The 16,148-nt window shown below is 45.9% G+C and overlaps 1 protein-coding gene across 1 annotated transcript; it reads left to right on the top strand.

Moving 5' to 3' along the window:
- Positions 1–1,116: 1,116 nt before the first annotated feature.
- On the top strand, positions 1,117–14,781 carry SRP72 (signal recognition particle 72kDa; the record flags this gene model as incomplete). The annotated part of the gene is made up of 18 exons (XM_010287170.1): positions 1,117–1,268; positions 3,041–3,164; positions 3,970–4,113; positions 4,882–4,993; positions 6,159–6,190; positions 6,815–6,939; positions 7,032–7,089; positions 7,267–7,398; positions 7,803–7,931; positions 8,454–8,526; positions 9,101–9,165; positions 10,145–10,240; positions 10,703–10,806; positions 11,374–11,451; positions 12,646–12,783; positions 13,046–13,083; positions 13,373–13,532; positions 14,534–14,781. Coding segments are annotated over 18 exons (1,935 nt in total), but the record flags the coding sequence as incomplete, so codon positions are not given.
- Between the last annotated feature and the right edge of the window lie 1,367 nt (positions 14,782–16,148).

Below are 16,148 nucleotides of genomic sequence, written 5' to 3'. Positions count from 1 at the left end.
GGAGAAGGCTGTGTGCGGGCCGGGCGCGGGACCGTTCCCGGCGTGTGGTGCCCCCTCCCTCCCCGATCCCATATCTCCCCCGGTCGGCGTCGCTCCCCGTGGTCTCAGCCCGGGCGGGCTTGGCCGTGTGGCAGAGGGCGGGGTGGGGGGGGGTGGTGAGGACCGTCTGTAGGCTTCATGCCGCGCTCCGGGAGCAAGGCTGTGGGCGAAGGGCGCTCCGGTAGGCTTCGGGCGGTGCTGCTGTGCTAGGGGAGAGGCGAGAGGCAAAGGCTGTGGGAATGGGGGAACTGAGCAGGGCAGCCGCCTAGGCCCCGCTCCTGCACCGCGGACTTTGTTTGCTTCTGTGGCATCACGTAGCCCTTACTGTGGGCCAAGCCTTCGGAGTTGCTCGTGGGTTTTCCTTCAGTTTTGATCGTGGGAGGAAAGAAGGTTTTTCCCCCTGCGAATTGGAGGAGTGGTGTTGTGCATATGGACCAACTGATGTGGGAGTGGTAGCTTGCTCAGGAGTGAGAGTCCACGCTGAGGTTTGTAGTTTTGATAGTTTGGCATCCAAAATGGGATTGTGATGTAAGGCACATTATGGCTAAAAGTTCTCTCTGTGCTCTTTGTAGGGAGTAGGGACTCATCTCCTGTCCCAGCAGATCTGAGAGTTGGGATTATGTGAAAAAATCAAATACCAAAACTTGCTTTTCTCTCCTAGTTCTCCCTCACTGTCTTCCACTGGCAGAAAGTGTTGGCATATAAAGTGACTACCCGTCTAGAGCCACACTTCTTCTATATCAGGTGTTTATCTTTCTGTATAAGCTTTACGTGGCACTCAGGTTTTGGCACTGTTCTCTGCCTGGAAATGAAATGCCAATGAAAGGTTTGTCCAGGTGTGCACAGCTCCTTTGGTGCAGCTCTGTTCCAGGGATGTTACCCCAAGTGACAGCTCTGCTAAGTTCAGTATTTATACTGGATTCTTTTATCCTGACAAGATTTGCTTCATGATCTGAGCCAAAGCAAGCCTTGCCAGGAGCCTTTTTAAATTGGTGTGACTGCTTTCTAGGATGGGTTTTTGCAACTGTAACAATATATGGCTCTTACAAAGCCTTAGTGTGTCTGATAATGAGTTAGATCCTTGTGTTGAAACTGGTTTCCTCTTCAGTACTGCAGATCAGCAAAGACGATGTGACTGCCCTTCAGTGTAAAGTAGTGTGTCTTATCCAGAATGGGAACTTCAAGGAAGCCCTTGGTGTAATCAACACCCACACTAAAGTGTTAACCAGGTGAGTTGCGTCTTGCTGTACTCTACAAAATATGAAACCGCAAGTCCTTGTGAAGCTGCTGCAACTTCAGTGAAGGGGACTAATAGGCAGCAAAATAAAGAGCAGGAGGTGCTCAGAGCCATTGGGATTTGGCTTCTCAGTGAAACACTGATTTATTCTGGGCGTGAGAGGTGATTGGGATGAGTTTGAGGCAGTCTAACACCTTGCTGTTACTGTTGAAGGGTTTCAGCCACCTTCATGAGCTGATTCTGCTTGTTGATGTGGTTGAGCACCATAGCTGGTACAAGAGAAGAGGACAGATCTCATGGGGAGTGGAAAGAGAAGGGAGAAGCCCTTGCCAGTGGCAGCGAGCTGTTAGCTTTGCTTGGCTGTCTCATCGTACTGCTCCTTGGGGTCCTTTTCTTTGCCAGCCTTAAGGTACTACTTCAGCTTTTGGGGTGGTGCAAGCCTGTTGTGCATGTTCTCAAAATCAGGACCCTGGAGACAGCTAGTGTTTGAGAATAAGTCAAGCTTCCCATTTGTGTCATTAAGGAGACCTCTAATTTTCTTCCTAATAAAGATGCTCATTGTGCAATGACTAGGACGAAAATTGTTACCCAAGAACTGCCTGGCAGCAAAATTTTTGTATTTCAGATATTGCTCTTGTTAAGGAATTTCCCAGGAAAGTGTGTTGTAGTATCAGTGTGATGAAACATACTCTTGTGTATGTTCACATCTGAACAAAGCATAATTAACTTATTCACAAATTTCTTCTTTCATGGGATGGAAGAGGTTTAATTTAAGTGTTTTTAGCTTGGTTTTTTAGTATATGGAGGAGGAGTAATTTCTCTAAATTCAAGTGGCTTCAGAGTTCTCTCTATAATTTCCTTAGCTTGACGCTACTGTGTGTCTGTCTCTGTATCCTGCAGAGCAGGGAAAGTGGTAGTTCTTGCTCTGTCTTGAAGTTCTGTCCCGCACTGGGAATGGCCCACTACTTTGCTTTGAAAACAAATGAATGGCATTAAGAATTAGACTCCCTTAATACTCAGCTGGGCTGAGATAATTTTAAATTGACATAGAAATAGCTGGTGACAAGTGGCAAAGGAATCACTGATTAATTTTCCTTTGGCTTGAGTGGTCGCTTGGAGGGTAGGTGAAACATAGTGTTTAAGGCTCTGCTTGTTTGATAATGCTTCCCTGCTGGTGTGAGCTTGCTTTGAAGCCAATTTTATGTTAACAACAGCAAACCCTTTTGCTGCAGTTCTGCTGCGCTGATATTTCAAAACAGGTTATTACTGTTGGCTTAGTATCAGACTATAAGAGGGACTGTGTTTTATACTGTTTCCTTTCTCTCTCTGAGTCAATTGTCCTTGAAAGTTTGCAGTAAAAATCTTCTGCTGTAATGGTATGCCTTCTCCTTAAGAAGGAGTCACATATGGAAGTTTGATGTTTTTTCACCTTTAAGCATTTGATTTGCAGAATCAGTAGGAGATGAGGGGGGGATTTGAAATGTCATGTGTCTGGAAACACCAGAAAAAAGGAACCTCTTCTTTTAGGTGAAGTTTTGATATTTCTTCTCTGCTGAACACAAAGTAGGTTTAAGACATTTTCAGTGCTCAACAGATACATAATTCAGTAATCTGGGATCATGTGCTCACCTCTGGTGTTTGGCTCTTTGGGAATGTAGCAGTCTGTGACTAATATGGGCTGATTAAACAAGTGTGTTCAGGTGTGTGAATGCTGTTGAATGAAGACTACAGTTCATTTTGTTGGCCTTTGTCTTGTCATTGCAGCGATGTTATTGCCTTTGAGAAAGCCTACTGTGAATACAGGTTGAATCGTATTGAAAATGCTCTCAAGACCATTCAGAGTGCCAGTCAGCAGACAGACAAACTGAAGGAGCTTTATGGACAAGTGGTAATTACAAGCTTTTCTTCCCAGTGGGAGTTTCATATGCCGGATGCCTTGTCCCCCCTCTAATGTGGGGCGAGTATGGGGACAGAATTTCCTTCTCTTCCTTGAAGGTAAGGAGAGGTACAGTTCCCAACTGCTTCAACTCCTGTGGAGCTTCAGTCACCTGTTGCTGGAGGCAGAGTCGTCATCTTATTGCCACTGAATGAAAGCAGTACATTTGTGACTCCCTCTCGCTTCCTGGGCCTGGCCTGATAATAGCCACCTGGCCGGGGGCTGGAGGATGAAAGACAGCTGATGAGATTTATTTGTGGCTGAGCCATCTGCCTGCATTAGATACCTGTCCAGGAAGGGTTTGCAGTATCTGACATCTCAGGTCTTAGAAGTGAAGCAGAAAAGAAGCTGCATTTCTTCTCTGGTTTCTCCCTGATTGATCAGAACAGTTTTGTGAGGAATTGGTGGTCTTTCAGCTGCATGAAAGATCATTCATTTAATCCCTCTCAGAGAGGTGATCTAATCTGGAAAAACACTGTTTGAGGACAAAACTGTGTAAACTGCTCCTTTTAAAGGAGCTGTTTTTGGAGTAAGAATTGTGCTGTTTGTGTGCAGGTATCTGATGTCATTGTTTGAGTCCTTGCAAATCTAATCTATAGAGTTTGCCCTTAAAGGTAGATGCAAATGCTAGATATGTTCAGCTTAAAGCATATGATGCTTTGCTGCTGCCCGTCTGTTGGGAGGGAGGAAGTAGGCTGTAGTTACTAGCGTACACAGGCAAATACTATTCTGAAGGCTAATCCCTTCCCCTTCTCAGTTGTACAGGTTGGAACGTTACGATGATTGTCTGGCTGCATACAGGGATCTCATCCGCAACTCCCAGGATGAGTATGAGGAGGAGAGAAAAACCAACCTCTCTGCTGTTGTGGCAGCACAAAGCACATGGGAGAAGGTGATGCCAGTAAGTAAGCGTGTGCGTGTATGTGTGTAAGAGTGAGAGTCAAGGAATAAAGGATATGGGATCATAGATATCTAAAAGGATAGAAATGTGTTCCTGTCTCTTGATGACTTCTGAGTGTATTGAAGATCATCTAGTGGTTTCCCCTGTATGGAGGAAAAAATGCTTTTATTGTTCATGAGTTATACTTCACCGTTGATCTCTAGGAGACTCGTATTAGTAGATGTCACAGTAGAGCAGGAGGTGCATCTCTCTAAGCCTGCATTAGATTGAACACTTGCGGTGACTAGTGCTTTCCTCTACCTCATTTCCCTCTTACCCAGGGTAAAGCTAACCCTGGATCACCCAGCCATGCTTGGAAATATTTTTGTTAATGAAGAGTGCAGATTGTAATGTGCTCATTTTTTCAGAAATCTTTGTCCTTGGAGGTGTGCACAGCATGCTCAGCTTTCTGTTCAGTGCTGTGGATCCACTTTTTCTAGTTCTCTGGAGTAGCAATTCTTACCTGCCCTCTTTCATTAGCCTAAGTAGTCCCCAAATTCAGGCTGGAGCTGCCTTGTCAATTACCTCTGACTTTATTGTGCAGTGTGAGGGAAGATCCTTTGCACTGTGACTTATTTGCCAGGCGTGTGCCCTTTTAAAATTGCCTCTAAATTTATTTTTCAAGTAATAGTTTGCATGTACATGAAAACTATAGTTTGTGTCCATTGCCTGTCAAATCTGTATAGATCAGTTGGTGTTCATGCAGTTTACATTTGCTTTTCATGCTAGGAGGATTTGGGCCTTCGAGAAGCTACCTACGAGCTGTGTTATAACAGTGCATGTGCCTTGATTGGGCAAGGAAAGTTGAATGAAGCAATGAAAAAACTACAGAAAGCAGAAGGTAAAAACATGGTGAGGTGAGAGGGAAGCTTTGTGTGATAGTAGTAGTTACTTGCTCTCTATAGACATACTGAATCAGAGAGAGAGAGGTTTTGAAAATTTAAAAACTGACCAACAGCAGGATTTGATGTAAGTTTCCAGATGGTTCCTGACAGACCTGGTGTTTTTGTAGAAGCATTCCTCCGCAGCTCTTTTCCAGAGCCATGTGGCATGTACTATCTCCTGGCACTCTTACAGCCCCCGATTGGTGTTTAGTGCCTTTGAGCAGTTTTTTGAAGTAGAAAGTAGATATGAGTGTAATCTCTTCTCCTAAGCATGAGCTGTTTCATCTATTCTAACTCCTGGTTTTGTTGGTATGTGTATAAAGATACAATATAAAAATTAAAAATACTTCATGGTCTGAATTAGATATGAAACTAGTATAAGCCAGTAAATGAGATTTTTTGCAAAGAGGATTTTTTTTCTATGGGATGGAAGGGGCATTTTGTGTGTGGTTAAAAAAAAAAAGGCTGGGAGTAGAACTAGGAAGAATTAGTTTCTTTCTGATCTAATTGCTCTTGCAGATAAATAGGTCAGTTCTGTCCTGATTTTGATGATAGAATAGCAGTTCTCCCACACAACTGATTTATTAAGCATGTGTAATTTGAGCCTATGTGCTGTGACAGCAGTCCTTTGGAGAGCAAAACAACTGATGTTCTGGTGAGTTATATGAGAAAGTTAAGAAGTGACTGGTATCTGTACTGAAAACTGATGGAATTGCTGCCCCATAAAGGGTGATGTGATCTGAATATTGCAGGCTTGCAGCACTTAAAATAACTTCCAAAATGATGAGCAGTTGCAGCCGAGTGATCCCTATGGAAAAGATCGGGAGCTAGGTTTAAGGAAATTTGCTCAGGAGAGAAAATGAGTGTGAGACTGTGCTCTCAGAAGGCAGCTCTGGGAGGGACAGTATCTCCTGTGCACTTGATGTTTCTTTTGCATCATCTAGTCTTCTCCCTCATGCTCAGTCCCATCCATCATCAGACTTGTAGTCTGATGTGCCCTCGTAATGCTGCAGAAGTTTCAGGGATACATGAAAAAAAGTTATGTTCCCCTATGCTTCTAGGCTGTTTTTCCCCCGCTAAAGCCTTCTAAATTGTGTTCTTCAATTTGTTTTTCCCTTCCAGAGCTGTGCCGCCAATCGCTGTCAGAAGACTCTGTGAGTTCTTGATGGTGTTCTAGAAAGCATTTGTTTGTACCAGGGTGAACGAGGGTGCGATTGTAAAGTGTACTGTGGATTGCCAGATGAAAGCCAAAGCTGTTGTGCAGTGTTAGCCAGCCGGACTTGCCACTGCTGCTGGTACCAGCTTGTGAGGCTGGGGCAGCAATCATGGTTGTTGCAGAAGGGTAGCTAACACTGCAGGCTGTGTGCTGCTGTGCTCCTTGCACCGTTACCTAAGCTGGTGCAGGCAGGGTGGGTACAGGCTGTCTGAAACCTCCCTGTGACCCACCCCTGCTGTGGATGAACACGCTGAGTGGGTGGTGGGAAACATAGGAAATTTGTAATCGCTGTCGTTGGTTCAAACAGAGGGGCAGATTCAATGCACAAATTAAGGGTATCTTCAGATTCTTGGAAGAGCAGGTGAGGCTTTCTTTTCTCCTGGTTTAACCCAGATATGCTTGTGTTTGTGCTGTGGCTACAACCTTCACCTGTAGTAGCTGGGGTACTTTGCTGCTAATGCTGCCAAAGAGAGCTTATAGACATTTACCAGCACAATGCGGAAGCCAGGAGAAGAGAAGCGAGATAGCAGCTTTTCTTATTTTTGCATTGATTTTCCTTCAGGATGTGACAGAGGAGGACATTGAAGCTGAACTGGCCATTATTCATGGTCAGATGGCTTATATCATGCAACTGCAGGGTCGTACAGAGGATGCTCTACAGCTCTACAATCAAATAATCAAGTTGAAGTAAGGGCTTTTCTAAAACAAATGCTCAGTCTTCCATCTGTAGAGAGACTACTGTTTAATAACAAGGTGCTTTCTACTTTTTTTATCTGCAGGCCAACAGATGTAGGACTGCTTGCTGTCATTGCAAATAACATCATCACAATTAACAAGGTATAATTACCTTGCTGCTTTCAGTGTGGTTACTCAGCCTGCTTCTCTGCTTCTGTGTAGAGAAGGGAGATAACCAGGGAAGACTTTTTCCTACATAGTAGTTAAATCGCAGACCCAGAGACCTTTTCTTCTTCAAGGAATGTAGTGAAACCTTCTCATGATGTGTGATTTCCCCAGGACCAAAATGTCTTTGACTCAAAGAAAAAGGTGAAGCTGACCAATGCAGAAGGTGTTGAGCATAAACTCTCCAAGAAACAGCTACAGGCAATTGAATTCAACAAAGCTTTGCTGGCAATGTACACTAACCAGGTAGGGGAGACTGATCTACAGTAAGCAGCTACAGATTTACTCCACAGGAGTTTGACTAGGCAAAAATGGATATGCAGCTGTTCTGTGTCAGAAGATAAGACCACTTGGTTTAGGCACCAAGTGCCTAAACTTTAAGTGAGGAGGGAAAAAAAAAATCCCTAAAAGAACACACAGCCAGTTATGTAGTGACTTGAGTGTTGCTGTAGTGGAGGATGGTGGGGAGATGACTAGAAGACAGAAGGGGTGTGTGGGGTTCTTGGATGCATCTGAAGTGCTACTGAGAGACTGGTTCTGTGTTAGGTAAGCCATCATGAGTATCTCTTCTTAGATACAACTGGTACGTTAGCCCTGCATTAGGTGCTTGCACAGTTGAGAAAAGTGTATTCTCTCTTCCCACCCCTCAGGCAGATCAGTGCCGCAAGCTATCGGCAAGCCTGCAGTCACAGAGCCCTGAACATCTGCTTCCTGTGCTTATCCAGGCAGCCCAACTGTGTCGTGAGAAGCAGCATGCAAAGGCTGTAGGGCTTCTGCAGGTAGGTTATGAGAAAGTAGTCTTTTGGCCAAGCTCCATTTAAACTTGTGCGTTGTGTTCTCATGTGCCCTTTCCCTTGGTTTGTTTTGTCTGGCTTAAATTTCCAGGGGTATCTGACTGTGCTTGTTTTGGTTTGGTTTCATGCTGTTGGAAAGCATTTATACCCAACTGAACAATGCCACTTTTAAAGGGAAATAGTTCCCTTGCACCTTTGATTTTTATGCCTAGGAAGCTGTAGTACACTTCTTCTAGGGTAAATAGTGGGCTCTGCTGCTCTGCTTGCAAGGAGTTTGCAACAGCCTCCTCTTTGGAGAGAGTGAGTGGCCTGGGGCAGAAATCTGAGAGGGCTGTGGGCCACTGGCACACATTGGGGCCCTCCTCTGCCGTGTGCTGAAGATTGCCTGTGCTGGAAAACTTCCTTTGGCTCTTGCCAGCTTGCTGTGACTGAGCACAAGATATGATTCACCAGAGCGCAGCCTCGTGCCCACACACATGTTGAATTGTTCTTTCCTCTGACTCTCAGGACTTTGCAGATCAGCACCCTGCCAATGCAACTGAGATCAAGCTGACGATGGCCCAGCTAAAAATTGCTCAAGGTATCTAGTGTCCTCCTTTGTTGGGAAGTGTCTGCACACAAGAATGGTACAAGGCGTGAGAAAAACAGGCTTTAGGGCAATCTTCGATGCAGTCACTGTTGTGACAAGAGTGCAGCGCAGAGATGCTTTCAGTCGGGTATTCTATATATATGGCTGTGGCAGGGTAACACTTGTAGCTTAATGTCTGGATGTCCAGGCTTCACAGATCCCTGGCAGAGATGCCCACAGTCTTTGTGAATAATAGGGCTGAATCTGATCTGGGGCAGGAGAGTCTTGGGACTCTGGAGTGTGGGGCTCCCTGATGGTACCATTCCTGTATACCGTCGGGCAGCACAGAGTTGCTCCTGAAAGAGAAGACCCTGCTTGTAAAAGCTTGCTCCTGAACCCTTGCGGGATATGGCAAGGGCAGAAGGGTCTTTTGTATGGAGGCCTGACCTTTATTCCTGGAAACGGGGGAGATGTTCCAAGAGGGGGATCATTATGTCCCCATTGTTTACCTTTGGGTGGAAGTTCACTGATAGGGTGAAGTGTTACTGTGCTGCTCAGAGCAGGTTCCTCCCTGTCTGTCTTCTAGGCAGTGTCACCAAAGCCTGCATGATCCTGAGGAGCATAGAAGAACTGCAGCACAAGCCTGGTATGGTAAGCAAAACTCAGTCTGAACTGTAAGTTTTTTCCTGTGTAGTACAGCTTTGTACTGCCTGCTCCTTTTTGCCTCTTCCCTGTGGTTTTCACGTGACCTCAGTGTCTGCAGGGAATTTGAGTCCATCTTCCTTGTCTTGGACAAAGGTGGGATTATAACTTGCATCAGGTGGCCTGAACTTCACTGCAGAAGTATTCTGCCTGTCAGCAGAGATGCTCTCTGCCTGTGTTCCCACTCTCTCTTAATGCCTCAGACCTCTGTGTTTTCTGGATTTACTTGTGTAAGATGACTGGAACAGCTGCTGCTTGGGTATGTACTGTTGGGAAGTTTTTGAAGCAGCTTTAGGACAGCAGGTGTTAGGGAGAATGTGCTGTGTGTTCCATCCCCACAGCATCACCCCAGTCTGCACATATGTCCACATCTGATACTCAGAAAAGCTTGATGACCTTGAAAATGCTCAAGTGTATGGTATGAGCATCTTGAGCAGAGGCTGACAGTTGCAGATCTGTTCCAATTTCAAGTGTGAATGATCAACGTAACTTACAGGGGCAGTCAGCAATATAGCTGCTTGCCCTGGTCACACCCAGTTGTGACTAGAGTGTAGACAGACAGATGGTGTCTGTAACATCTCTTCAGTGCTGATTTATTTTTTCATGGCTCTTGGGATAGAGAATGGGGGAAGAAAAAGGGAAGAAAAACTGTGTCCAATGGCAAGCAAAGAAAGTGTTAAGACAAGAAGGTTCTTTCTGTGAATGCAGTCTTAAACTTGTACTGAGAAAGATTGGTGGGAACACTTCCTTGGGAGGGAACCAGGTAGGAAGGTCTCACTCCTTCCTGTTGCCACAGCTGGTTTTTAGGGACAGAGCAGAAAGCTCACATTGACTTTGCTTTTAGAAAATCCTGTCATTTAACTGCTGACTCTGGCTATAAGACAGCTCGTGTGAAGATCTGCTATAAGCTGCTCTTGAATGTTTGCAGGTGTCTGCGTTGGTGACAATGTACAGTCATGAAGAGGACATTGACAGTGCAATTGAGGTCTTCACACAGGCTATCCAGTGGTATCACCAATTCCAGGCAAGTCCAGAGGCGCTAATGCGCAAAGATTTGTCTCAGTCTTTTCTGGCTAGTCTAACTCAGCTTTTCCTGTTGATCCATAGCCCCAGCAGCTCATCCCATTGGGGTTTTGGAGACCTGTGAGCTCCTATTTTGTTAGCATTTGTTTATCACTGTTTCATTATTTTAGATGTGTTGCAAACAGGGAGCAGCAGCTCTTGTCAGATTAGGAGAGTGGTGTCAATGGGTGCCCAGTTGTAACAATTGGGCCTTCCCTGTGATTAGAAAGCATTGTGGAGCAGCAAGCTGCCTTGTCCCATGCAGTTCTGCCTTGCATTGTAGAGTGCAAAGGTGGCCTACTTTCTGCATGACAGCGTGCTAACTCAGTTCTCCTTGGCCAGGTCTCAGGGTCATTAAAGCCAGCTAGAGCTGGCTCCATGCTGTGATAATGAGGAACTAATTATGACTGCTGTGTCTTAACAGCCAAAGTCTCCTGTGCATTTGTCGCTGATAAGGGAAGCTGCCAACTTCAAACTAAAGCATGGCAGGAAGAAGGAAGCAATCAGCGACTTGGAGGAGCTCTGGAAGTGAGTTGGGTCATTGCTGAACAGGAGGTCTCCACCCAGAGACCTCTGCAAGCTGTCTGGTGCCAGGCAGTGTCTGACAATGTTGGTTGATTGGTAGCCATCCTTTAGAGTTGCTTTTGCACAGGGGCTCCAACACAAAGCCATATTTTGGAAGGAGGGGGATAATTCATTTGGTGTATAGGTGAAGTGCACTTGAAAGCCTGGTTGACTTGTCCCAGAACGCTGTGTGTCTGCAGGTTGCTTTGGGGACTGGGATGCATCGATTTTTCTAGTGCTACATAAACCATGGATGTCTAGGTTTTAGTTTTCATTATGCCTTTGCTACTGGGACCTGAGGGATTTTTGCTTTTCATTGTCTGCTTCATGATACTGTGGAGATGTCTGCACCTCCCTGTGTCCACACCAGTGATGTTTGGTGACATGCTCTGAGGGAGGCCACAGACTGACATGCCTGTCCCTACAGATAGCAGCTGTGCTGTAGCAGCAAGCACTGCATGGTGATACTAGTCTTTGGGATGAGTGTGTGCCTTGGTAACTTTGTCCTTTTTTTTTCCCACCCCTGCAAAGACAAAACCCAAAAGATGTGCATACTCTGGCACAGCTCATCTCTGCCTACTCCCTGGTGGACCCTGAAAAAGCTAGAGTGTATCCTTTTGATGGTGGTATCAGAGCAAAGAAAGAGGTGTTTGGGCATTGCTGCCTTGGATTTCAGCTTTGTGGGGAATTCAGACCAACTCTCACGTGAAGAAAGGCAAGGAACATATCCAGAACAGCTACATATCCAGGTCAAGTTGTCTGGAGCTACATTATTTCCCTAATTGGTTTGATTACTGTGGGATCCCAGGACCTTTTTGTCTTTGGCCTCCTTTGATAACTTAAGACTACGTGGAACCAAAAATAGGAGCTGCTCCATCTTTTCTGTTGGAATCTTAAATGTGTGGTAGTAATGCAGGACTGTGCCCAATAAAATATGACTAAGCTCTCACTGACCCAAAATATCAGGTTCACATACTGCTTTTGCCACCCTGCACAGTTTTCAGCGCAAGTTGCTGCTTCTGTCCCCATATCAAAGAAAGGAAAAATGAGGCACATTGCGATTAAGCTTGTGTAGGAAGCTGGTGAGAGTGCCGGAACTAGCCCCTGGTGTGGTTTAACCCCAGCTGGCAACTAAGCACCACACAGCTGCTTGCTCACTCACCTGCTGTCCTTCTCCCCCCTGTCCCTGTGGGATGAGGAGGTGGAGGGCGTAAAAAAAAAAAAAAAAGTGGAACTCATGTGTTGAGATAAAGACAGTTTGTAGGACAGCAAGGGAAGAGAAAATAATAATGTAAAAGAATATACAAAATAAGTGATGTACAATACAATTGCTCACCACCTGCTGACTGATGCCCAGCCAGTTTCCAAGCCATGGTGCCCCCAACCAGTCCCCCCCCCAGTTTATATATTGAGCATGACATTTTATGGTATGGAATACCCCTCTGGCCAGTTTGGGTCAGCTGTCCTGGCTGTGCCCCCTCCCAGCTTCTTGCTGGCAGGGCATGAGAAGTCCTTGACTAAAATCCTTGACTAGTGTAAGTGCTACTCGTCAACAACTAAAGCATCAGTGTGTTATCAACATTATTCTCATACTAAATCCAAAACACAGCACTATACCAGCTACTAGGAAGAAGATTAACTCTATCCCAGTCGAAACCAGGACAGCCCTATAGGCCTGTCTGGTGTCTGTATTGCTAACAGGTTGAATTTTTTCAAGCTGAAGTTGCCTGTTGCTTATCTGGACAAACCTGGGTGTTTATCTTTTTGCTGGCTGGTTTCTGTCCCTGAACTCTTCTCGTGCAGTCTTAGCAAACACTTGCCTTCCTCGGACACCATGTCACTGAAAGTAGATGTTGATGCGCTCGAGAACTCCCACGGAGCAACCTATGTTCGGAAGAAAGCTGGGAAGCTCACTGGAGACAATCAGCAGAAGGAGCAAGGGTAAAGCGAGATGCTGTAGCTCTGGTGCAGTCATTCTTTGGGGTGGCACAAGAACCACACCTGTTGTGGTGGCGGCATTGCTGTAGAAGGCAGGCTGGTGGAAAGGGAGCCTGTTGTTTAACTGCAACGAGCTTCAGGTAGCAGCAGACCAAGTTTTGAGAGAGATGGGAATGGTTTGGCTTTTTCCAGAGCTAGTTTTTGGTTGACTTGTCTGCTGTATCCATACTGTGTCACAGTGGCTGTCTCCCTTCTTGTTTTTCAGACATGGGGATGTAAAAAAGAAGAAGAAAAAAAAGAAGGGTAAGTTGCATTTCTGAGCTGTTGACACGGCACAGCTCCAGAGAGCTCACTAGATTGTTTCTTCAAATAGCCAGCCTCCAGGAGCTGGAGCCCTTTGCTGGGGCAGATCTTCATGATAACTTGTTTGGATGGAGTGTTTTTCCACAGAAGCAGGGGCAACACCCTGATAGGATGTTGTGGGTTGCTGAGCTCTTTGCGATTCCTGGCTACTGACATCCTGTGTGTATCCCTTGGTGATGCTCTAGTGTGTTGACCACAATCTCATTTCCTGGCACTGGATGTTCTGTAGGAAAGCTGCCTAAGAACTACGACCCCAAGGTGACTCCTGACCCTGAGCGGTGGCTTCCAATGCGAGAGCGTTCCTACTATCGTGGACGGAAGAAGGGCAAGAAGAAGGATCAGGTTGGCAAGGGGACTCAGGGTTCAACCACAGCTGGCTCCTCTGAGCTGTAAGTACCTGTTTTGCAGGGCTTGGTGTGGGGAGTCACTCCTGGGTGGCTGGGAGACCTGGGTTTGTGCTGCTTTTCTGTGGCAGTGTCACCATGCCAACTGTGGGTAGCAGAAGCGAAACTGTACTTACCCGCTTAAACCTTCAACCAGTTGCTCTTCCTGAAGGTGCCTAGAGGTCACCAAAATCCAAAATGATACGATAGGCATGCTTGAAGGTGCCAAGGTGCAAATAAAATCCCCATAGTCTTTTAATGTGCTTTTCTTAGCTTTGATGAGATGAATTTTGCATGCTTTCTCTCAAGCTGTTTGCTTTCAAGTCTTTTGGGGGCTGGAGAACCATTACCCATGATTTGGGAAAATGCTATACTTCCTTCTAAGTTGACACTGATTATTTGAGCTGGAATTGGGGTTTACCATTGTCTCCGAGACTTGACAGCAAGATGGTGACTTACTACCATCTGAGAGAAGGAAGTACTTATAAAACAATAGCAACACAGGGAATTGCCAGTGCTGTCTGATAGTTTCTCTTTACACAGTTGTTTCAAAACAGAAGTATGAAAAGCCTTTTGTGGCCCTGTTGGCTTGAGCAGTGTTTGCAGGGAGAGTTGGCACAAAGATGCCTTTGTGGTTAAAGAGAGAGAAAGGATGTTGGGTTTGCACTGCCTGAGCATAGGGGCTTGGAAGGCTTCTCATGTGTTGCATGAGCTGTCACATCTTTATTCAAAAGTTAGCCTTGCTTTCATTGTTGTGGACTTAAACTATCTAGTGAACATCAGTTAGAAGGTGATTGCCTGCCCTTTGAGACATGTTCCCATTGTCCATCAGCCCCTCTGTATATGTTGAAGTTTATTTAAGATCTCCTTGCGTGAATGCCCTCCCATACGTAACGCTATCTTACCGGCAGTTGCTGTTTTTCACTGTCAGCTTCGTGCTGTAGTGACACATCTTGCAGGTGGTGTGAGCCCACATGGTATCTCTCTTTCTCTCATCTTGCCTGCAGGGATGCCAGTAGGACTGCCAGCAGCCCACCTACCTCCCCTCGGCCCGGCAGCGCTGCAGCTGTATCGGCCACAAGTAATGTCATCCCTCCCAGGCACCAAAAACCTGCTGGTGCCCCAGCCACCAAGAAGAAACAGCAGCAGAAGAAGAAGAAAGGGGCTAAAGGAGGGTGGTAAAAAGCAGGATGTGTAACCTCCCTCCCTCAATAGGTGATGCTGGTTGCAGAATAAAGGTCAAAAGCAAGTGCTGGCAAAAGACTCTTGGCATCCGGATTTCTGTCCTGCCTGTCAGTGGTCTGCGGGAAGATAGGCTGGTATAGGCATCATGATGTGTCTTCTTACCGAGCTGCCTTCCTCACACTTGCCCCCGCTGTGACTTAGGGTGTTGCCGTCAAACTTGAATGCAGCCCCTGAGAATAAATCTGTCCATGTTGCCAAACATTTCAAAGATGTGGAATAATTAAGAACTTCTTGAGTATAAGTATTCAAAAAACATATAGATGTGGCACTTCAGGACACAGTTTAGTGGGCGTGGTGGTGTTGGGTTGATGGTTGGATTTGATCTTAAAGGTCTTTTCCAACCTTAATGATTCTGTGATTCTTGAAGTGTAGTTTTATGCTCTGCCTGCGTATGTTAGTTAAGGCATTTAGCAGATTTATCTGACAATGTCTCTGACTATGCATGATGCAAGCAGTGTCTTCTTTGTCTCATCCCAGTCAGTCATTGACCACCAAGCAGCACAGGCACAAAAGGTCTTGGAAAACAACATATGGGCTAGATTATACAGGAGAACATAATCTGAAGGGGGAAAACGGGGCTGCTGGGAGAAAGCAAGCTGGAGTGTGTGGCATCTGAGTCAGTGTCCCCTTTTTTCAAGTCAGCTGTTTTATTATAGTGGGTTTGGCAAGACAAGAGCGAGATAAAACAAAGTGGCTGGTTGTGGTGGGCTGCATTGAAGAGGCATTGCACTTCAAGGGGAAGCTGGAGATGAGAGAAGTGTCTGCTCTCCTAGCACCCCACAGGTTGCCCCCAAGCATCTCTTGAAACTTCTGGTTTGGTCTGAATGTAGCAAAAACGTTTTTCTATACGTGGACTTTCAATGGGTAGAAACAGCACCTCCGGGAGAGTTGTCAGACGTCAGCGCAAAAGGCAAAGGCTTCTGTCTCAAAGAATTTAAAACAGAGACCTCAAGAGGCAGGAAGCGAGAGAAATGTTACAGTGGCTTTTAAACCCCTGCCTCGAGTTCCAGTTGAGTAAAAATCTACTACTTAGAATTCAGTCTTACCTTGACTGTAAACCAGGACCATCTGGGAAGGGGGCTGGATGTGCGTTTGTGCTCTGAGTGAGGAAAAAAGAGAAAACGGCTTTATGGATGGCTGGCAGAGTCACTTGCTGCCAACTGAGTGCTGAGTAGAAAGGATTGTTTTAAATGACTTGCCTGGGTGATGAGCCTCCTCTTAGCCAGCAGCAGGGAGCAGTCCCTGGAGGGTGATTTGGGGAGAGGAGAGAGTGGAGGAGAATGCAACTCTGTGTTCTCCAGGTGTCTTCTCTGGTCAAACACGGCTGAACGGTGACTGAATAGACAGGCTGACTTGGCGGCACTGCTGGAGCCCTGA

The sequence above is a fragment of the Phaethon lepturus genome, unplaced genomic scaffold, assembly GCF_000687285.1.
Source record: "Phaethon lepturus isolate BGI_N335 unplaced genomic scaffold, ASM68728v1 scaffold6420, whole genome shotgun sequence".
NCBI lineage: Eukaryota > Metazoa > Chordata > Aves > Phaethontiformes > Phaethontidae > Phaethon > Phaethon lepturus.
Note: the sequence above shows the minus strand (reverse complement) of the source record. Positions and strands in the feature narration are given on the sequence as shown.